At 47.6% G+C, this 23,713-nt stretch overlaps 1 protein-coding gene across 3 annotated transcripts in view; it reads right to left on the bottom strand.

Moving 5' to 3' along the window:
* PIEZO1 (piezo type mechanosensitive ion channel component 1 (Er blood group)) overlaps positions 1–23,713 on the bottom strand; it is a 204,499-nt gene that overhangs the window by 85,615 nt on the left and 95,171 nt on the right. For all 3 annotated transcript variants that reach the window (XM_077450380.1, XM_077450398.1, XM_077450390.1), the window contains 5 exons: positions 16,045–16,225; positions 15,096–15,309; positions 4,328–4,499; positions 1,340–1,456; positions 375–465 (listed from right to left, as the gene is read on the bottom strand). In XM_077450380.1, coding sequence (XP_077306506.1) covers positions 375–465; positions 1,340–1,456; positions 4,328–4,499; positions 15,096–15,309; positions 16,045–16,225 — 775 coding nt within the window. The remainder of the gene's footprint in view (positions 1–374; positions 466–1,339; positions 1,457–4,327; positions 4,500–15,095; positions 15,310–16,044; positions 16,226–23,713) is intronic.

The raw sequence follows: 23,713 nt of genomic DNA, 5'->3' as shown, positions 1-23,713 counted from the left end.
TGGACCTCCTGTGTGATGTCACATCCCAGGACCCCTCGGGACACGACCTATGACCTAGAGGTGGGCAGCCAATGGCTGGTCAGCTGCTGTAGTCTCCTCCTGTCCTGATGACAACTTCACCCCCCATTACTTGCATGGGAATCAAATGGACAGGAAATAAGGGAAAATTTCCCCGATGGGATTACAGACAGAAATAAAACATATAAAATGTTGGCGTTATAACCCACATGTATGAGGCCCAAAACAGCTTGGTGCCTCCAGTGAACACGCCTCAATTATAACCCCATTAATGGAAAGGTATCTGATGATTCACATGTCTAGAGAATGACTGACTCTGCACACAGCCCCCTATGAATGTAAGAAAAGCCTCGTACCGGGGTGGGTGGTGGAAGCCGGCTGGATGACATGAACTGTACAATCCTGAGGATCTTCCCCGGCTGCTTCACTGTCACTGGACAACATGGGCTGCAGAATAAAGAGGGAGAAGAGGACATCAGCAATGCAAACATCTCCTGAAGCATAACTAAAGGCAAAACTTTTTTTTTTTGTGTTGGACGGAGTGGAGATGGATGAGACCCCCTGTCAGGTTTTTATTGACGTCTCTGCCCCCATTAACAGAGAGTCCCGCTCTCCATTTGTCCTGTTTACCAGTCTAATCGAAAGTGAAAGAAAATACCCAAAAATTTGGACTGTCCCCAGAATAGGAATAGAGGGCAAATGTTCGCATGGGGACACTAGATCTGGTGGCAACCCGGGATTCCTCACGTTGAAGGGGTTTCCTCTCACTTTCATTTGTTGTGGAATTTAGTGAAGAACACTTTTCTTACAGTGAAGAGAAAGATTCACAAGTAGGGAGCTTCTCCGGGGATGCGGCCCAAAACGTATTCTCCAACCGAGGTAATTATACCGCGTAGAAGGCACGGGCAGGACTGGCCAACAGTAGACATCAGATGACTTTGTCAGCAGAACTAATTGGAAGAGATTGCAGAGTACGGGATGTCATACTATAGACAACCAAATACAGGATCACCTTCCACGTATCTTACTAGGTGGTCATAAAACATCCCAACTTTCCTGCTTTAGATCCCTCATAGGGTCCTGCAGAGTTCATAACACAAAAGTGAATTATTGATGAACTCAGACCTATGTTATATTTTATATGATAATCCGTATCATTGCTTTATCATTTCTTTATCACATTGTTGGCAATCAGACAGTAAGTGAAGAAAAATCTCCCCAATGGGGGTTATAACCCCCCTCTTATTCTACCTAAAAGTTTTGCCTGAAGTTCTACTTTAAATCAAAAGTATTGAGGTCCCGAGCAAAAACCGGCACTCACCTTGGTCTCCTCCCCCATGCTGGACCTTTCCTTTGACCAGGACTCCACCTTGGCCAGTTCCAGGTCTTCTTCTCTGGCAGGAGCATCACCCGCTTTGACCTGGACACCATCTTTCTTCTGAGAAATGGATGACATGAGACCAAGAATTAAGATTGAGAAGATAAATGAGGGTTTCCTTTACAGATAAGGGTGGAGGGCGTCACCCACTTTTATTGGGACCCCAGTGGAGAATCTGCCGCTCTGAGTACCAAGATCTGCCCACCAGCTATTTTGAGGAAGTCTAACCCTCCCAGCGGAGTTCTCCTTTATTCTGCACCGTACAGACTGAATAGCAACATGTAGGAGGGGCTGGAGGCAGACATTTATGATGGGGAATGTCACCAATGAGGATGAGAAGGGATACAAGAAGTTTGGAAAATTGTGTTCTGGCATCTCTACAGCTCTTAAATACCAATTCCAATCAGAGCGGCTCAATAAAGGAGCGCCAATCCTAAACCGTCACCACATAGGAAAGAGTGAATATCACATTTTATAACAAGAGCTCTGGATAAGAAAAAAAAAAAAAAACACAAAATAACTGCAGAAAAAGATCCAATGAAATGAAAATAGAATTTTAGAATTTACCAGGAAATTAGTGCAAGTTGAGCTTAAATCTAACGCTAAATCTAACCCAGGCACAAATTATACTCTAGATGGTATAGGACGCCTGACCGAATTCACAAATTCCATTCTACTATCCCTCCCACATGTTGGAGATGTAATCTAGCGCACGGTTCTCTTCTCCACATATGGTGGGATTGTCCTTTAATCCAACCATATTGGAAGGAAGTCCATAAGCTCATCACTAAAATCACAACCTATACCCCAGACTACACGCCAGCTCAATACCTCCTGCATCATACATCTATTCCGCAATCCACTTATAAAAGATCCCTCACATTACATCTTATAAATGCAGCAAAGCTTTGCGTCCCCGTTCATTGGCGTTCTTCCTCTCCCCCCACTATTTCTGAATGGCTCCGCAGAATAGAGAAAATAGCTGAAATGGAGGGCTTGATCTCTCAAGCGAAAGATACCCATATTAAATTTCATAAAACGTGGTCATTTTGGTCACATTTTAAGTGCTCGACTACATATAACACCCTAATATCTGTCCCTGTTTAGCTTGACCTGGGGACCCCAACTTAATATAATAGAATAAATGACATTTCACTGCTTTTATATAGCAGCTTGTACTCAATTCTGGATACTAATCCCTTATAAGGTAGACAGCCATGTTGGTTGTAGCTCAGATTAAAGCCATACAGACCACTACCTTATATATAGTCTGATGTTAGGACTCAAATTATTTTCACGCACAGTTTGATCCCATTAGGGGTGCGTGAGATAATATGCATTTTACAGATTCATTGTTACTCTAGTTTGTTACACCTTTTTTTGGTTTCTTATGAGATGTAGGTATGCGACTAATATGACTCCATATATACTCATGTGTTGTTTAAATCAATTTTTCCAGCTTGGAGTTATTTCATCCATATGATCGATATTTACAAGTGTGGTTTTTTTTTGTTTAATTTTTATTTTATTGATCTATGCATTTCTATCTTATGCCAAATATCAATTCATATTGTTGCTTTATTTTCAAATTCTGTATTTCATAATTACAATGATATTCAGATTTATGTTTTACTATGTGTATGTAACATGCAATTTTTGTTTTATCAATAATAATCAATAAAAACATTGAAACAAAAATCTAACCCAGCCACATTCTAAGCCTGATCTATCTGACCCTGAAAGAAAAAAATCTCTATACTTTCCTGTTCTGCAGGTTTTGGCTGAACATCCACTTAATGCCTAATGCTATAAAAATGATACTTGCCGGCTATCGACATGAAAGAGTTCTGTTTGCAGGTGATGAGGCCAGGAAGGTGACAATACACTGAGAGCAATGTGACTGAATACAATGACGTCACACTGGGCAGGTAAGTGATCAAGGAAGATGTGGATGATGGCCGCCTGTTCTCCTGGTAAGGTCTGGGCAGCCAGGCACAAGGTTAAATCTGGCATGTGATGGCGGGTAACACAATGACACAACAAATGGTGACTGAACAGGGAAGACCTCAGGGGTGACGGCTGACTGTCCTCCTGGTGGAAGGTTTGCTCCTCTACAAAAGGGGAGGGATGTCACTTGCTAGTGTAGCTTCACCTACAGCAGACCCATTCCCTTATAGCATGCAGACCTTCTGGTACTGTATGGACCCGGGGACTTAACACACAGTGATATTCTCTGGACAGGAAGCACAGAAGGCAGAGCAAAATGAAGAACAGGAGGGAACGTGTGGCACAGGGAGGTAATGGTGTCTGCAGGGGATGACGGAGCATGATGCCCCAGCAGGAAAGTGATCAGAGTCACTCTGAGGTCAGTCCAGGCAGCAGGTAAAGACGTGGTCAGTAAAAAGAAAAGCAGTCATCTCAGGCAGGTGTGGTCAGTAGACAGGAAGTGGTCAGTCCAGGCCGAGGTGTGGTCAGTAGACAGGGTGTGGTCAGTCCAGGCCGAGGTGTGGTAAGTAGACAGGAAGTGGTCAGTCCAGGCAGAGGTGTGGTCAGTAGACAGGGTGTGGTCAGTCCAGGCCGAGGTGTGGTAAGTAGACAGGAAGTGGTCAGTCCAGGCAGAGGTGTGGTCAGTCCAGGCAGCGAGGAGGTCAATATACAGGGAAGAGTCAGTAGACAGAACAAGCAGATCAGATACAGGCAAGGGCAACCAATGATGAGTGTAGGGAAAAAAGCCCTGACTGAATGGACAGAACAGCAAATTGTTTGACAGATAAAGAGGCTCATTTATATGCATTTAGAGGTTTGATGGGAGTTCAGCTTTACCTGCACTAGAAATGGTCGGCTAACATTGGCTGCTTTCTAGGGGACTCCTCCCCAGTGTAGTGTAATTAAATGGAGCCTCAGCGTATCATATCGATGTGGATCACTCACCCGCACACTGCTGGGGGTCTTCAGCTTCAACAGGGAGATGACCGAGTAGTAGAGCAGCAGCAGAATTCCCGGGTTCACATAAACTGGCCAATCATGGCTTTTGTTGAGAATGAGGTCATCAACGCTCCCTGTGCAGTTGGAGTGATTAACAATGTCATTCAGGCCGAACAATCTGCAAGAAGAAGCCGGGGTCACACATACACTAATATTCACAAGAAGATTTATCCATACATGTATATACAGGGGGAAATAACGATCGTCTCCCCTGCAGATGGTGTAAGTTTTGCCCACTTACATAGATATGAAGGTCTATCATTGTTATCAGAGGTGTATTTTATATGATGGAGACAGAATATCAACCAAAAATCCAGAAAATACACACAATACAAATGTTATAAATGGAGTTGCAGTTCAGTGAGTAAAATAAGTATTTGATCCCCTTAGTAGTTGGTGGAGAAACCCTTGTTGGTGATCACAGAGGTCAGACGTTTCTTGTAGGTGGTGATGAGGTTTGCACACATCTTAGGAGGGATTTTGCTCCTCTCTTCTCTACAGATCTTCTCTACATCCTGAAGGTTTCTTGGCTGTTGCTTGGCAACTCGAAGTTTCAGCTCCTCCATACATTTTCTATGTGACTAAGGTCTGGAGACTCCATGACCTTAATGTGCTTCTTCTTGAGCCACTCCTCTGGTGCCCTGGCGGTATGTTTTGGGTCATTGTTATGCTGGAAGACCCACCCATGACCCATCTTCAGTGTTCTGAGGGAAGAAGGTTCTCTTTCAAGATCTTACAATACATGGCCCTGTCCATTGGCCCCTCAATGTGGCAAAGTCGGCCTGTACCTTTATCAGAGAAACAGCCCCAAAGCTGTTGGTTGATATTCTGTCTCTAGCATATACAATTCACCTATGATAAATATTATAGATCCTTCATTACTGTGTAAGTGGGCAAACTTACACAATCTGCAGGGGATCAAATATTTTTTTTCCCCACTGTATATCCACCATAAGACTCATGAAGATAAGCAGAAGAAACTACCACATGATACAAGTGATCTCATCTAATCCAAATGTTACATTTTGTAAGTTTTGAGCAAATCTACCAAAAAAAAATCAAAAAGTCCACAGAGGTTCAAACTCTTTCCCACCCCCAGTGGAAAAACCTTGCCTCTGGGTGACCACTGCTATTGGACAGCAAGATCTACTGTCACTATGACATGGTAATATCTTCTCAAGTTAAGATGTAGACAGCAATAAACAACCCATCCCTCGTCTGTCCATACCTGTCCAATTCCTTGAGTTCAACTTTAAGGGTTCGCTGGGAGGTTTAGTGTTGGAGGGAGGATTGGTGTCAGAGGGAGGATTGGTGTCAGAGGGAGGATTGGTGTCAGAGGGAGGTTTGGTGTCAGAGGGAGGTTTGGTGTCAGAGGGAGGTTTGGTGTCAGAGGGAGGTTTGGTGTCGGAGGGAGGTTTGGTGTCAGAGGGAGGTTTGGTGTCGGAGGGAGGTTTGGTGTCGGAGGGAGGTTTGGTGTCGGAGGGAGGTTTGGTGTCGGAGGGAGGTTTGGTGTCGGAGGGAGGTTTGGTGTCGGAGGGAGGATTGGTGTCGGAGGGAGGATTGGTGTCGGAGGGAGGATTGGTGTCGGAGGGAGGATTGGTGTCGGAGGGAGGATTGGTGTCGGAGGGAGGATTGGTGTCGGAGGGAGGATTGGTGTCGGAGGGAGGATTGGTGTCAGAGGGAGGATTGGTGTCAGAGGGAGGATTGGTGTCAGAGGGAGGATTGGTGTCAGAGGGAGGATTGGTGTCAGAGGGTTAATGGGTTTGGATAGGATGTGAAATGGATAAAACTATTGGTACATTTTCCCTTTTGCCACCAGTTGTCTTTCTGTGTATCTTAGGGCTTATTAGGGCACTAAGGACGTGGTGAAGTGTTACGGTTACAGGGAGGGGTACGTGTTTGGGGGGGGGGGGGGGGTGGAAGAGTTCATAATAGTACTTAATAACACTTTAGGGAACGTTGCCTTTTCACAATTTCAATGCTGAAAGTCAGGAGACGGAAAGTCCAGCGTTGGGCACCGGCTCCCAAAAACACAGATTGCTTTACCTGAGCCCAACTCACAGAGAGCTCCAATCATTGGCTGAATTGTAGGTTAGGCTCAGGTGGAGTCCTAAGGTGAGTCTCTGCACCCCAAGAATAGACCGGCCCCAGGGAACACGCCGTCACATTTCAATGTCCATTAATTATCATCTGTTTGCTCTGTATGTCTCATATCCACAATCGACAACTAGAAAAAATATATAAACTGGACTTTCTGGATTTTCTACCTTTGTTGGGATCACTGAGAATGAATCGGTTCACAGTACACAATACACGTGTGACAATATGGAAATCATTCACTGTCCTTCCTCTGGGCACAAGAACACGACGCTTAGGGGTGAGCTTCGGATCAAGTTAAAGTTTTATGTCCAGCTAGTACTTATTTCATGTTGTGAGTTCTTCTGGATGTTTCTGTCCACTACTTCCAGGATTCCCAGCATGCTTTGCAGCTTCTCCATTTCTAAGGACTACATATCCCAAAGTCCCTTGGTGCCTGCTAGTAGAAATTCCTGAAAAGCCTCCGCCTCCTAAAACTCCTCCCCTCAGGAGATGGCTCTGCAATGCACAGGGCATAGTGACTCCGTGTCAGAGAATTCAGGGAAATCAATGTGTGGGGTCTTCTTCCGAGTGATAGGAGGAGGCTGGAGATCATTGGAATACAATGTGGGAATGAAGATTCTGAATTCTAGAGCCACTAAAACTTCCCATCCTGAGTGAATCTTAGACGCCGTGTTCATCTTTCCCTGAAGAAATGGGAGATTCTCTCCGCTGACAGCATTCCTCTGATGAAGATTCTTCAATTCCAGATCCACGCCTCCCGATCACAACCCGAGGTGATGGCGGAAATCCTTCCGTGTGTAGAAGCTGCCAATCCAACATTGAGATTCTCCAGATTTACAACCACCACACCATTGGATAATAGCAATGGTACATTATTTCTAGATTATACAGTACTTATATATTATTATTATACAGGATTTATATATTATTATTATACGGGATTTATATCACACTAACAGTTTGCACAGCTATTTACAAGATGGGAGTAGACAGTACAGTTACATACAATTCAATACAAGAGGGATCAGAGGGCCCTGGTCCTGAGAGCTTACAATCGGCTGTGGGGGATGGGTTGATGTATTACATGAGATTATATATATATAGAAAAGCTCCGGGTTCCAGCCCCATGAAGCCACTTTCCAAGCACTCACTTCCAGCAAGTCTCACTGCCCAACGTTGGAATTCCGAGTTGCCGTCAATCAGCAAGAAACCCAACAGAAGACATCGGAGTATTCCGGCTCCAGGCATGGAAACATTTCCACATATTTGTGTGATTGTATAAACCAGACCATAGATTAGTATTGGTTTACATAAAAGGAAGGCCTGTGAGTGGATGACATAGCCGCTCCTTTGACGGTGTATTAAGTGTGATGTGAGAGCGAGGAGTGAGGAGAGCGAGGAGAGCAAGGAGTGAGGAGAGCAAGGAGTGAGGAGAGCAAGGAGTGAGGAGAGCGAAGAGAGCAGAGCGAGGAGTGAGAAGAGCAAGGAGTGAGGAGAGCGAAGAGCGAGGAGAGCGAAGAGCGAGTCATGCCATGTTTGTTGACATTTCTCCGCTGTATGGCAAGCCTTCCATTTTCCATTCTAATGTTACGGGGGAAGGGCAGGAACAATGTCATGCTGTCACATCTCACAATTAATTTCTGTTCCAGACTTTCTGAACAGAACCTGAAAGATTGTGCTTTGTGGTCTTCCTTCACTTGGTCTGCATGTGAATGTAATTAACGAGAGCGAAGGAATGAAATGTCTTTAATCAATCGTTCGGTTTATGTTCCCGGCATACCTTGTATAGACGACTTTAACATATTCATCCAAAATGGACAGAAAAGTCCGGAACAATATTGTGTACCAAACAAACAGACAGGGGAACAAACACAGAGGTCATTTATTCTCCGGCACCTGCAGACATTCAGGATGGGACACCTGATCTGACCATGTATGGTGGAATGGAGAACCGAGGTGTTCCATGATGTCCCGTCAGGAAGCCTTCTCTGGGGGAGATTGGACGGAATGGACTTTCCCAGCCAATCACTGTCTAGTGTTACTAGGTGCCCCAGGTCCGTACATTTTCCCTTATTTATTTCATTTGTTGCATCCAATTTCAAGCAAGAGCCATGCGTTCAGAACCGAGAGGAACCTTCCTCCAAGAAGTACCGAAAATATCAGATCTCTTCTTATGTCTTGGTGGATCGACTTACAGAAGTCAAATCTGATCTCTTCGATCTGGGAAGCCAAAGATCTGGTTTTGGAGATCGTACAATTCAATCGGCATAAAGGAAGTCTTCAGGTTACTCGATCATTCTGTGCCAGAACTACAACTGTAGACTAGAATGTATCTAAAGCCCTTACTTCCTCTCTTCTGGTGAAACCATCGTCACCATGTCTGTATGTTGAGGGAAGATCACTCTATTCGAGTCCAGAACCCAACAGGGCTTCTGGGGGTAAAATCAATCCATCCCCATTCTACATAAAATAAAATAAAAAATAATAATAATTGGACTATAAATATTGGAAGTATAAGGGCATTTTTTTTAGTTTAGATGACGGAGAGTGGATATAGACCACCCTTTCAATATGCCCCGCTTCCCTTTATTACTAAAAGTGAGAGAAAATCCCAAATTTTGGGTTACCCCAGAACAGGAATGGAGGCAAAATCTTTTATTGCTTGGGAGGGATTTCCTTTCACTTCCTGTTTGGCTATGGGACAGAAAGTGAATGGAAATCTCCCCAATGGGAGACAGATTGTATAACAAAAAATAAAAACTGGCAGGGGTTATAACCCCCCTTAAAAGAGAACGTTTTGCCTTCAGTTATAATTTGAGTTGTCGTTGAATGAATGATGGGATGGAATCGGCACAACGATAGATTTGTATGGTACAGCGATGAGAACCTGGAACAAGAACAACTTTTCAGAACAAAGGGTGGTCCTTGGACTCCGGGAGATGGATTATTCACTAATACGGGAAGGAAATGTTGATCCGTCACACGAGGTCATTGAATTGTAAAAAGAAAAAACTAATTCAGATGATTCTGAACTTTTGGAGGATTGACAGTTGGCGTGTCCGAGTGAGAAATTTCATTTCTCCGCCAGCTCCGGGGATGCTATAAAATTAACAGAATGTGCTCTGATGGTCCAATGACCCCAAAGAAAGGCAGGAGACGGGTCGGTCATTCCGACATTTCACTGGAAGGCAGGACACGGGTCGGACATTCCGACATTTCACTGGAAGGCAGGAGACGGGTTGGACATTCCGACATTTCACTGGAAGGCAGGAGACGGGTTGGACATTCCGACATTTCACTGGAAGGCAGGAGACGAGTCGGACATTCTGACATTTCACTGGAAGGCAGGAGACGGGTTGGACATTCCGACATTTCACTGGAAGGCAGGAGACGGGTTGGACATTCCGACATTTCACTGGAAGGCAGGAGATGGGTCGGACATTCCGACATTTCACTGGAAGGCAGGACACGGGTCGGACATTCCGACATTTCACTGGAAGGCAGGAGACGAGTCGGACATTCTGACATTTCACTGGAAGGCAGGAGACGGGTTGGACATTCCGACATTTCACTGGAAGGCAGGAGACGGGTTGGACATTCCGACATTTCACTGGAAGGCAGGAGACGAGTCGGACATTCTGACATTTCACTGGAAGGCAGGAGACGGGTTGGACATTCCGACATTTCACTGGAAGGCAGGAGACGGGTTGGACATTCCGACATTTCACTGAAAGGCAGGAGATGGGTCGGACATTCCGAGATTTCACTGGAAGGCAGGAGACGAGTCGGACATTCTGACATTTCACTGGAAGGCAGGAGACGGGTCGGTCATTCCGACATTTCACTGGAAGGCAGGAGACGGGTCGGTCATTCCGACATTTCACTGGAAGGCAGGAGACGGGTTGGACATTCCGACATTTCACTGAAAGGCAGGAGACGGGTCGGACATTCCGACATTTCACTGGAAGGCAGGAGACGAGTCGGACATTCTGACATTTCACTGGAAGGCAGGAGACGGGTCGGACATTCTGACATTTCACTGGAAGGCAGGAGACGGGTCGGTCATTCCGACATTTCACTGGAAGGCAGGAGACGGGTTGGACATTCCGACATTTCACTGAAAGGCAGGAGATGGGTCGGACATTCCGACATTTCACTGGAAGGCAGGAGACGGGTCGGACATTCCGTCATTTCACTGGAAGGCAGGAGACGGGTCGGACATTCTGACATTTCACTGGAAGTTGGACCTCAGAAGAGAAGTTGGGAAGAATATTCTGTAAGGTTCTACTGAGCAGATGAAACCTCCTCTGCACCAATCACATCTCTGAGCACAGACTACACAAACCTTTCCTTGGCGAATAATCTCGGAGGAAGAATCGATGAGCTCGTTTTGATTTTCCTGGCCAATGACAAGCATTCCCCTGACATAAGTCCAGGTCTGGAGCGTTAGCACTGGATGCATGCCGGGCAGAGATGGACGCAGATCCTCCATCTGCCGGATTATAATCACATGTGTCCAGTACATGGAGGTAGATATTACTTGTTCATTACATAAGCAGGCACAGCTTCCCGTTTAGTGTGAGGTGGAGTGTGGCTTCAATGTGCTAGTATATCTAAATCTGCTAGTCCATTTAACACTCCCCTCCCCCTAGACAATTGAAAGATGCCCCTTCACCCAGAGTGGGGGCACTCCAATACAGGAGGTGTGTTACTGTCCAGATCACCAGGTGAAAACACAGGGGGAAAAAAAGACTAAAAGAAGAAAAGGAATGCAGCCGCCACATCGAATGATTGGTGAGATGGAGCATATGACAATCCTGGTTTTGGGTTTAATGTCACTTTAATAAAATTTGACAACACAAAGTGTTGGATATAAAAAAAGATATTTTGGGTAATACAAAATGAAGATAAAACTCAAAATACATCCTGAACACATCCGATTTGTCGCCATTATTTTTTAGAAAGTCATTCAATTTTTCAATCTGTAGATTGTTAGAGAAACAGGCGGAGGGCTCCCCGGCTGTCACCACAATGGAAGGTCTTCAATATGTAGACGATGAGTTTGGCCCATTAAGGAAAGGAGCTGATGAAAGACAAATGTGCAAACATGAAGGTACATAATAAAGAGTGTTTATTTGTAGGGGCCATCAGATCCTCCGGGACTCGAGCATGTAATGAAAGACACATGAAGGCAGCAATACAAACATAATGAATTCATGAAAAACATGCAGGTGGCGGTCAGGACTGTAGAGTAGAATAAGTCTGACCAACAAAAATAACGTTCACTTCTACCGCTCATTCCTATCACAGCTCAACCACCTCCAGACGAGACCCGTATGGAGTGTATTATGTATCCCTTTATATTATATATGTGTGCCCGGGTACCCCAACTGACCCACCACCCCCACCACTCCCTGGCATAAATACAAGTCTATAAAATTTGTTTCTAAATCATCACTTGTAGTTTTAAATGACTGAAAATGCCTCTTCATACACGTTCAATGTGCATTATATGGGCAGAAGGTTGTGGACACCAGACCTTCACACCTACTCTACATGGAAAAGGTATGTGTCACCCCTCCGAATCATAGAGTTTAGATGGATTCAGTGAAGGACATGAGACTTAGATGCTTCAACTTTGTGAAAAGCTCCTCTTTGTTCCAGCATGACTGTCCATCCTGTGCACAATCCACTCCATAGAAGATGATGAGTTATCGGTAAAGGAACTCGACTGTCCTGCACAGAGCCCTGACCTCATCTTATTGAACATCTTTGGGATGAATTGGACCATGACTGTGGCCTCCACAGAGAGCCTTGACTTCAACCCTACTGATCACCTTTGGGAGGAATTGGAATGCTGATCGCTAAGGGCTTTTTATGTGCCCAATGTATAAGCCATTCTCATCCAACATTAGTACATGACCTCACAAAGGGGCACTCACATCTCTCAGACACCCTCCAAAATCTTGTGGAAAGCTTTCCAGTGGAGTGCAGGCTATTATAGTCACAAAGGAGACTACTTATTAATGGCCATGTACAGAGGAGGGCAACACCATAAAGACATGGCGAGACCAGCTTGGTGAGGGGGAACTTGAGTGCCCTGCACAGAGCCCTGACCTGATCCCTACTCATCATCTTTGGAATAAATTGGAATGCTGATGATGAGCCAGGTCTTCTCATCCAACATAAGTCTTGTCCTTGTAGGCTCATGACTAAAAAAAACTCAACCACCATTAGCAACTCATGTAAAGCACACATCTTAGAGTCCAAGAGGGGCTCTTCAAACAAATACACTATATGGCCCAACCTATGTGGACACCACTCCGGAACATTGAGTTCAGGTGTCTCCAATGAAGGATCCTGGCAATCCTGCATCATACAAAAAACATTGGAGACAATTGTGATCCTCCAACCTTGTGGTAACAGATTGGTGAAGACCCTTTTCTGTTTCAGAATGACTGTGCCCCCCGTGTACAAAGCCAGCTCCATAAAGACATGACTGTGCCCCCCCGTGTACAAAGCCAGCTCCATAAAGACATGACTTTGCCCCCCCGTGTACAAAGCCAGCTCCATAAAGACATGACTGTGCCCCCCCCCGTGTACAAAGCCAGCTCCATAAAGACATGACTTTGCCCCCCCGTGTACAAAGCCAGCTCCATAAAGACATGACTGTGCCCCCCTGTGTACAAAGCCAGCTCCATAAAGACATGACTGTGCCCCCCTGTGTACAAAGCCAGCTCCATAAAGACATGACTGTGCCCCCCCGTGTACAAAGCCAGCTCCATAAAGACATGACTGTGCCCAACTGTGTACAAAGCCAGCTCCATAAAGACATGACTGTGCCCCCCCGTGTACAAAGCCAGCTCCATAAAGACATGACTGGGCCCCCCCGTGTACAAAGCCAGCTCCATAAATACATGACTGGCCCCCCCCGTGTACAAAGCCAGCTCCATAAAGACATGACTGTGCCCCCCCCCCCCCGTGTACAAAGCCAGCTCCATAAAGACATGACTGTGCCCTCCCGTGTACAAAGCCAGCTCCATAAAGACATGACTGTGCCCCCCCCCCCCCGTGTACAAAGCCAGCTCCATAAAGACATGACTGTGCCCTCCCGTGTACAAAGCCAGCTCCATAAAGACATGGTATGACCAGTTAGGTGTGGAGGAACTCAAGAGTCCTGCACAGAGCCCTGACCTCATCGCTGCCGATCACCTGACCTCATCGCTGCCGATCACCTGACCTCATCGCTGCCGATCACCTGACCTCATCGCTGCCGATCACCTTTGGAATGAATTGGAATGCTGGTAGTGAGCCAGATTATCTCAAACGTCTTGTGGAAAGTCTTCCCAGAAGGGTAGAAGCAGTTAAAGCAACAAAAGGAAAAGAGGACTTTGAATTAGGATGTCCAACAATTTCTAGAGGTATGGGGGTTGGGCATCCACAAACCTTTGGCCATACAGTGTTTGATGTACTCGATTTTGTATCCAAATGCAAGCACCCCCTTTTATGAAATAGTGGCCCATAGCCCCATGTGAAAATGCCATGTCCACTATGTAGAGCGCTGGGAGCAGAGGTCGGGGGGAGTGGAATAGGGCATACGACGTACACCCAAAGTACTTTCTGGAAGCATTTTAGGGCAAGTAGCGTGCAACCAAAGTCTTCTGCTGCTTATTATCGCAGCTCTATCAGTTTTTTCTTTCATTCTTTTTTTATCTGAGCACCAGCTTTGTCTAGCAGGGTGAGAGACTTCCTTTTTTTCATTACCAGATCCTCCCCACCCCCCAAGGTTCAGCTGTAATGGTGAACCTGTGCGTGCCGCGGCAGCGTTCCGCCATTGCAAGAATAGATACAATGTATAGATATATTGTAATTCAAAGAGGTTTACTAGAGAATTTTACCAGCCTGGATAATGAAAAGAATGACATATAATTAAGGAAAGTCTGGAGAATGTGAGTGAGAGAAATGGCGGTTTCCTCTCAAACGCTCGGCCTCTACATTCTCTGCCATTCGTCACAGATTAGCAGATAACGTCCCATTCTTCTGCCTGGACCTTCCTCTATTCTAATCTTACAAGAGATATTTACGAGCTATTTTTATTATTCTGACTATGCGTGTTCTTTCCGTCCTTCACGAGTGCAATAAAATGCATTTTTAAATAAAGTTTCTTTTGGTTTATTAGTATGATGGCGGGTTATGAGAGAATGCGCTGCAAGCTCCAACAGAACGGCTTTTGTTTTCCTGTAAGGAAATATAAAGTTTCCTGAAACTTTGCATTGCATGTAAATGTCGCGGCAAGACTACCGCTAAACCCAACATTCACGTGACCGAGGGGAGAGGATCTAGGAGATAGTTCTACATGTTTTCATTATATGACGTGTGAATTAAGGAGCTTTCCTACTTCTCAGTCTCAGAGGGACAGCGGCCATGACACCTCGGAGGTGCAGAGATTCAGGTGAGGTTGGTTGTGCCAAGTACACCATCATTATCACCTTCCATCAGAAGAAACGCTTTAATATAAAGAATTTCATCGAACATCTTAAAGACGTAGATTGCGCGCAGGCTGCTGAGCGATCGTAGAGCATACATCATCATTTCCAATCAGTGGGACACTTACCTCGCCCACAGCTCTGCAGAAGGGAAGAGGTCCTGGAAGAATGGAGTTTGGTAGCCGTACAGACAGATCAGGTGACCTCCACTGAAAAAGCCAACCATGACACTCAGCGTGTTCAGTCCAATGTGGCTGATGGGGAAGTGACACGCCCACCACGTGCAAAAGCCAATGAAAACCAAGTAGTAGACGGCAGAGAAGGCGGAGGGGACGGTGATTCCTGGATAAAAGAACGTGACAAATACAATACGGTGAGGGAGACTTAATTCAAACCTCATCTCTAAAGGAGGAACTTACCTTTAATGAAGTTCCCTCTCAAAAATCCCCGCCCCCCCCCCCCCCCCCCGAGGGCAACCCACCTCAGGTAATGATCACCTTCCTCCCCAAACCAGTAATCTATCCTCTGACAAACTCCCACCCGGCTCCTCCTCATATACCTGGCCCCAATTCATTTCTATGGGTAAATTGTGACCTCTTATGGCCTCCTAGACAGCGGCTTATCCTCGGGTATGAAGAAGGTTCATAAAAGAAGTATGAAGAGAAACCGCGTGAGACCTCATCAGAGAAAAGACAGCAGGATAAAAGAACCTCTCCTACTGGTCACTGGAAGTTCAACATGGCAAAGAACTCTCTGAGGATCGGAAAAAAAGAATTGTTGCTCTACATAAAGATGGCCTAGGCCAGTGATGGTGACCCTTGCCACCCCAGATATTCTGGAACTACATTTCCCATGATGTTCATCTACAGTGCAGAGTGCATGAGCATCATGGGAAATGTAGTTCCAAAACATGTGGGGTGCCGAGGTTCCCCATCACTGGCCTAGCCTATAAGAAGATTGCCAAGACCCTGAAACTGAGCTGCAGCACGGTGGCCAAGACCATACAGCGGTATAACAGGACAGGTTCCTCCTTTACGAGATGTTGTATACGGCCAGGCTGACATGATGGTTCTTTACCTGCCAATGCCAGGAGCAGCAGAGCCAGACATTTCCCCAAGGCCTCCAGAACTTTGTGAGCGGCCTCCTTAATCCGTGAAGCCAGAACTCCGTCATGTGGAGAGACCTTCCCATCATCGCTGTCCTCTTCCTCCTCCGTGTCATCATTCCCAGCCCCCGTCTCCCTCTGCTCCTCTTCTTCCTATAGACCGTAATAAATAGTGGGATTCAATTTGTGCAAAGTCTACCTTCTACGACATCAATGTCAGGTCCTGGGATTATCCATCTGATCACAGCACTGAGAGTGTTGTCACCAGGGACCCTCATTGGGAACTAGCCCCCCTGTAAACATTTACTGTATATATTACATTAATCAGAAGACCTTCCTGTAATTCTGATCCCAGGTCATACAATCCCAACCTATAGAAATGCAGAATGGGAGGAGCCTCTGGGATGAGATCCATACACAGAACTACGACATTTATATTCAATCCAATTTATTGATCTACAATTCCAATATATAGCAACACATCAGACACAGAGATAAATGAAATCAGACGTCCTTCTGGCACTCTATGTGAAACGCGTTGCTGTGGCTATTTTATAACATAAATATATAGAATAGAAAAATAAGAGTTACATTGCGTCGTTATTAGAAGTTAGGCTTCCCCTATTCATATGCTAATGAACCCCTTTGGTTTCATGGAGGATGGAGATGATGGACGAGTCCTGTGAGCGGGGGAAGGGTTGGCGCTCAGTGCTCATGGAGGATGGAGATGGACGGGTCCTGTGAGCGGGGGAAGGGTTGGTGCTCAGTGCTCATGGAGGATGGAGATGGACGGGTCATGTGAGCGGGGGAAGGCTTGGCGCTCAGTGCTCATGGAGGATGGAGATGGACGGGTCCTGTGAGCGGGGGAAGGGTTGGTGCTCAGTGCTCAAGGAGGATGGAGATAATGGACGGGTCCTGTGAGTGGGGGAAGGGTTGGCGCTTAGTGTTCATGGAGGATGAAGATGATGGACGGGTCCTGTGAGCGGGGGAAGGGTTGGCGCTCAGTTGTTCATGGAGGATGGAGATGATGGATGGGTCCTGTGAGCAGGGGAAGGGTTTGGCGCTCTGTGCTCATGGAGGATGGAGATGATGGACGGGTCCTGTGAGCGGGGGAAGGGTTGGCGCTCAGTGCTCATGGAGAATGGAGATGATGGACGGGTCCTGTGAGCAGGGGAAGGGTTGGCGCTCAGTGCTCATGGAGGATGGAGATGATGGACGGGTCCTGTGAGCGGGGGGAAGGGTTGGCGCTCAGTGCTCATGGAGGATGGAGATGATGGACGGGTCCTGTGAGCGGGGGGAAGGGTTGGCGCTCAGTGCTCATGGAGGATGGAGATGATGGACGGGTCCTGTGAGCGGGGGAAGGGTTGGCGCTCTGTACACTTTCTTGGCTCACTTTGGATGTAAGTGAATTTCCAGCAGCGTTCCGTCACACAATCCACATCTGCCGGTCTCGGCTCTCCTGCCAATCTGGCGTCTCCTCAGAACTGCGAGTCCCGGCTGAAATGAGACCCTGCCCAACCCCCGGAACATTCCACCTGATTGTAAAGACAGATTTCCCCTCCTGTGAGCCCGGATCCCATCATATATCTAATGAGGGGGATAATAACTGACAACTGCAGCGGCTCATTATCATTATACAGGATTTATATAGTGCCAACAGTTTGCGCAGCACTTTACAAAATAAGTGCAGTTACATTACAATTTGGTAGAAGAGGAATTAGAGGACCCTGATCCTGAGAGCTTACAATCTAGGAGGGAGGGTCAATTGATGCAAAAGGTAATATCTGTGGGGGATGAGCTGATGGAGGAAGTAAAATGGTGTTGGTTAGAAGGAAGATAGGCTTCTTTGAAGAGAAGGGTTCTCAGGGATCGTCTTAAGATAGATAGATTAGGGGACAGTCGGACAGATTGGGGGTAGGGAGTTCCAAAGGATGGGGTAAACTGTGGAGAAATCCTGGAGGCGATCATGGGAGGAGGTGACAAGGGAGCTACAGAGCAGGAGGTCTTGGGAGGACAGAAGAGAGCGGCTTGGTTGGTATTTTGAGACAAGGTTAGTGATGTAGTTGTGGACGGCTTTGTAAATTATTGTTAGTACTTTGAATTTCATTCGTTGGGTGAGTGGAAGGCAGTGGAGGGATTGGCAGAGAGGGGTGGGGGACACTGAATGGAGGTCAGTGGAGGGATTGGTAGAGAGGGGTGGAGGACACTGAATGGAGGTCAGTGGAGGGATTGGTAGAGGGTTGGAGGACACTGAATGGAGATCAGTGGAGAGATTGGTAGAGAGGGGTGGAGGACACTGAATGGAGGTCAGTGGAGGGATTGGTAGAGAGGGGTGGGGGACACTGAATGGAGACCAGTGGAGGGATTGGTAGAGAGGGTTGGAGGACACTGAATGGAGATCAGTGGAGAGATTGGTAGAGAGGGGTGGAGGACACTGAATGGAGGTCAGTGGAGGGATTGGTAGAGAGGGGCAGAGGACACTGAATGGAGGCCAGTGGAGGGATTGGCAGAGAGGGGTGGAGGACACTGAATGGAGACCAGTGGAGGGATTGGTAGAGAGGGGTGGAGGACACTGAATGGAGACCAGTGGAGGGATTGGTATAGAGGGGTGGAGGACACTGAATGGAGGTCAGTGGAGGGATTGGTAGAGAGGAGTGGAGGACACTGAATGGAGGTCAGTGGAGGGATTGGTAGAGAGGGGTGGAGGACACTGAATGGAGGTCAGTGGAGGGATTGGTAGAGAGGGGTGGAGGACACTGAATGGAGGTCAGTGGAGGGATTGGTAGAGAGGGGTGGAGGACACTGAATGGAGACCAGTGGAGGGATTGGTAGAGAGGGGTGGAGGACACTGAATGGAGACCAGTGGAGGGATTGGTAGAGAGGGGTGGAGGACACTGAATGGAGACCAGTGGAGAGATTGGTAGAGAGGGGTGGAGGACACTGAATGGAGGTCAGTGGAGGGATCGGTAGAGAGGGGTGGAGGACACTGAATGGAGGTCAGTGGAGGGATCGGTAGAGAGGGGTGGAGGACACTGAATGGAGGTCAGTGGAGGGATTGGCAGAGAGGGGTGGAGGACACTGAATGGAGACCAGTGGAGGGATTGGCAGAGAGGGGTGGAGGACACTGAATGGAGACCAGTGGAGGGATTGGTAGAGAGGAGTGGAGGACACTGAATGGAGGTCAGTGGAGGGATTGGCAGAGAGGGGTGGAGGACACTGAATGGAGACCAGTGGAAGGATTGGTAGAGAGGGGCAGAGGACACTGAATGGAGTGGGAAGAAGGGATGAGAAGGGAGTTGCAGTAGTCGAGGAGAGAGATGACCAGGGAGTGAATTAGAAGCTTGATGGTGTCATTGGTTAAAGAAGGGGTGTATTCTGGAGATGTTGCGGAGGTTGAGGCGGCATGGTTTGGACAGGGATTGTATGTAGGCCTGAAAGGGCAGTTCAGAGTCTAAGGTTACCCCTGGCACCCTGACATGTGGGGACGGAGTGATAGATGTGCCATTGATCTTGACAGAGAAGTTGGGGGAAGGGGCACGTGGGGGAGGAAATATTAAGAGCTCAGTTTTAGATAGATTCAGTTTGAGGAAGTGAAGTAACATCCAGGCTGATGTGTCTGTCAGATCAGTGATATGCGAGGAGACTGATGGGGTGAGCTGAGGGGCAGAGAGATAGATTTGGGTGTCATAGGCATATAAATGGTAGTCAAAGCCATGGGAGGCGATCAGCTGACCCAGGGAGGAGGTGTAGATCGAGAATAGTAGAGGTCCAAGGACAGAACCTTGGGGGACCCAAACGGAAAGGAGTTGGAGAGGAGGAAGTAGAATTGTGACACTGAAGGTGCGGTGAGATAGGTAAGATTCAAACCAACAGAGAGGGCAGCCAGGGAGAGCAAGCAAATTGAGTTTTTTGAGGAGGGGGTGATCAACTGTATCAAAGGCAGCGGAGAAGTCCAAGAGTAAGAGTACAGAATAACGACCGTTGGATTTAGCTGTTAGTAAGTCGTTTGTGAGTTTTATGACAGCAGTTTCTGTGGAGTGTTGAGGATGAAATCCAGACTGGAGGGCATCAGGAAGGTCATTCTCAATGAGATGGTCGCTCAGTCGGTTGTAGAATAAACGTTCAAGGAGTTTGGAGGGAAAAGGGAGTAAGGAGATGGGTCTTAGGTTTTTAAGATTGGTCGGGTCCAGTGAGGCCTTTTTTGGTATTGGCAGAGAGGGGTAGAGGACACTGAATGGAGGCCAGTGGAGGGATTGGTAGAGAGGGGTGGAGGACACTGAATGGAGGCCAGTGGAGGGATTGGTAGAGAGGGGTGGAGGACACTGAATGGAGACCAGTGGAGGGATTGGCTGAGAGGGGTGGAGGACACTGAATGGAGGTCAGTGGAGGGATTGGTGGAGAGGGGTGGAGGACACTGAATGGAGGCCAGTGGAGGGATTGGTAGAGAGGGGTGGAGGACACTGAATGGAGACCAGTGGAGGGATTGGCTGAGAGGGGTGGAGGACACTGAATGGAGGTCAGTGGAGGGATTGGTGGAGAGGGGTGGAGGACACTGAATGGAGACCAGTGGAGGGATTGGCTGAGAGGGGTGGAAGACACTGAATGGAGGCCAGTGGAGGGATTGGTAGAGAGGGGTGGAGGACACTGAATGGAGACCAGTGGAGGGATTGGTAGAGAGGGGTGGAGGACACTGAATGGAGACCAGTGGAGGGATTGGCTGAGAGGGGTGGAGGACACTGAATGGAGACCAGTGGAGGGATTGGTAGAGAGGGGTGGAGGACACTGAATGGAGGCCAGTGGAGGGATTGGTAGAGAGGGGTGGAGGACACTGAATGGAGGTCAGTGGAGGGATTGGTGGAGAGGGGTGGAGGACACTGAATGGAGACCAGTGGAGGGATTGGCTGAGAGGGGTGGAAGACACTGAATGGAGGCCAGTGAAGGGATTGGTAGAGAGGGGTGGAGGACACTGAATGGAGACCAGTGGAGGGATTGGCTGAGAGGGGTGGAAGAAACTGAATGGAGGCCAGTGGAGGGATTGGTAGAGAGGGGTGGAGGACACTGAATGGAGACCAGTGGAGGGATTGGTAGAGAGGGGTGGAGGAAACGGAATGGAGACCAGTGGCGGGATTGGTAGAGAGGGGTGGAGGACACTGAATGGAGACCAGTGGAGGGATTGGTAGAGAGGGGTGGAGGACACTGAATGGAGACCAGTGGAGGGATTGGTAGAGAGGGGTGGAGGACACTGAATGGAGACCAGTGGAGGGATTGGTAGAGAGGAGTGGAGGACACCGGATGGAGACCAGTGGAGGGATTGGCAGAGAGGGGTGGAGGACACTGAATGGTTGGTAAGGTGGATGAGTCTTGCAGCAGCATTTATGATGGATTAAAGGGGGGAGGAGCCTATGTAAAGGTAATCCAATGAGAAGGGAGTTGCAGTAGTCGAGGAGAGAGATGACCAGGGAGTGAATTAGAAGCTTGATGGTGTCATTGGTTAAAGAAGGGGTGTATTCTGGAGATGTTGCGGAGGTTGAGGCGGCATGGTTTGGACAGGGATTGTATGTAGGCCTGAAAGGGCAGTTCAAAGTCTAAGGTTACCCCTGGCACCCTGACATGTGGGGACGGAGTGATAGATGTGCCATTGATCTTGACAGAGAAGTTGATGGAAGGGGCACGTGGGGGAGGAAATATTAAGAGCTCAGTTTTAGATAGATTCAGTTTGAGGAAGTGAAATAACATCCAGGCTGATGTGTCTGTTAGATCAGTGATATGCGAGGAGACTGATGGGGTGAGCTGAGGGCAGAGAGATAGATAGGAGTTGGAGAAGAGGAAGTAGAATTGTGACACTGAAGGTGCGGTGAGATAGGTAAGATTCAAACCAACAGAGAGGGCAGCCAGGGAGAGCAAGCAAACTGAGTTTTTTGAGGAGGGGGTGATCAACTGTATCAAAGGCAGCGGAGAGGTCCAAGAGTAAAGCCGCGTACACACGCGGGGACTGTTCGCTCAACTTTGTCCGCTGAACAGTGTTTCAGCGGACAGTCCGCTCGTGTGTGGGCTTCAGCGGACAGTTTCAGCGGACAGTTTGACGAACAAAGTTTTTCGGAAATCCCGAAAAACTGTCCGCTGAAACTTGGTTTGAGCGGACAGTCCGCCCGTGTGTAGGCTTGTTCGTCAAACTAAGTCTCGCGCATGCTCAGAAAGAATTTACCCGCCAAAGGTTGCATTGCAGTGTATAGGACGTCGTTTTCTAGTCCCGTCGTACGTGCCGTTCACGTCATCGCGCACGGTTTCAGCGGACTGTTCGTTCGTCGTGTGTGGGCAAGTCCGTCCATGCTAATTTTGAGCGGACTGTCCGCTGAAACTGTTTGACGAACAAAGTTGAGCGAACAGTCCCCGCGTGTGTACGCGGCCTAAGAGTACGGAATAATGACCATTGGTTTTAGCTGTTAGTAAGTCGTTTGTGAGTTTTATGACAGCAGTTTCTGTGGAGTGTTGAGGATGAAATCCAGACTGAAGAGGATCGAGAAGGTTATTCTCAATGAGATGGTCGCTCAGTCGGTTGTAGAATAAACGTTCAAGGAGTTTGGAGGGAAAAAGGAGTAAAGAGATGGGTCTTAGGTTGTTAAGATTGGTCGGGTCCAGTGAGGCCTTTTTTGCTATGGGAGTGACTAGCGCATGTTTCAGAGGGTTGGGGAAGATGCCAGTAGAGAGGAAGAGGTTTAAGATATGAACTAAAGAGTATAGGATAGAGTCAGAGGGTGACCGTCGTATTTGAGAAGGAATGAGGGAAGGCTCTGATGAAGGAACCCTCGGGTGAAGGAAAGCTCTGATGAGGGAAGGCTCCGATGAGGGAAGGCTCCGATGAGGGAAGGCTCCGATGAGGGAAGGCTCTGATGAGGGAAGGCTCTGATGAAGGAAAGCTCCGATGAAGGAAGGCTCCGATGAAGGAACGCTCCGATGAAGGAACGCTCCGATGAAGGAACGCTCGGATGAAGGGGAATGCTCCAATGAATGATTTTTCTATATTCAAATCAAAATCTTATCTAATCGTGTATGGGCAGCTTTATAGAGCGGAATCGGTGAGAGGAGCCGGTCTCTCCTATCCTCCTACTCCCCCCCGCCCTGCAGAGCAGAAGTGTGTCTGTAGTCTGATGTTGGATAGAAGAGGGGGGAGGGGAACTCATATGAAGGTTCATCTAATCTTTATTAAAGAAAGATTTCCTTTCTATAAGATTACTAATAGAAAAGGAAGAGATCTGCATTTAGCCGTCCTCAGGAAAGGAGATCAGAGAGCTGAGAGAGCGAAGGGTTAATGGTGGAAGGTCACGTGACTGGCACAGCTGGTAACGCCTGGCTCGCTCTGCCAGCATGAATGTAAATAAAAAGTTCAGGCAAAGAAAACACGGCCAGGAGCCGAGCCGGACATTTCACCACCCATGGTGGGTGGGGAGAATGGAAAAAAGAGAACAAGGGGGAAGGAAGCCGGGGGAGGGGAGAGGAGAGAAAAATTAGAAATGACATGAAAATAAACAGAGGGGCGAGGAGCACCACGCTCAGCACACGGCCTGTGCGTAATACCACGCAGGTTCCCGGCCTGCCTAGACTAGAGACCCAGGGGTGTATATAATGACACGAGGGGGTGTA

Source organism: Lithobates pipiens, unplaced genomic scaffold (genome assembly GCF_037356315.1).
Source record: "Lithobates pipiens isolate NorthernLeopardFrog02 unplaced genomic scaffold, aLitPip1_a1.2 Scaffold_10, whole genome shotgun sequence".
NCBI classification, from domain to species: Eukaryota; Metazoa; Chordata; class Amphibia; order Anura; family Ranidae; genus Lithobates; species Lithobates pipiens.
This window is presented reverse-complemented; position numbering and strand designations above follow the sequence as displayed.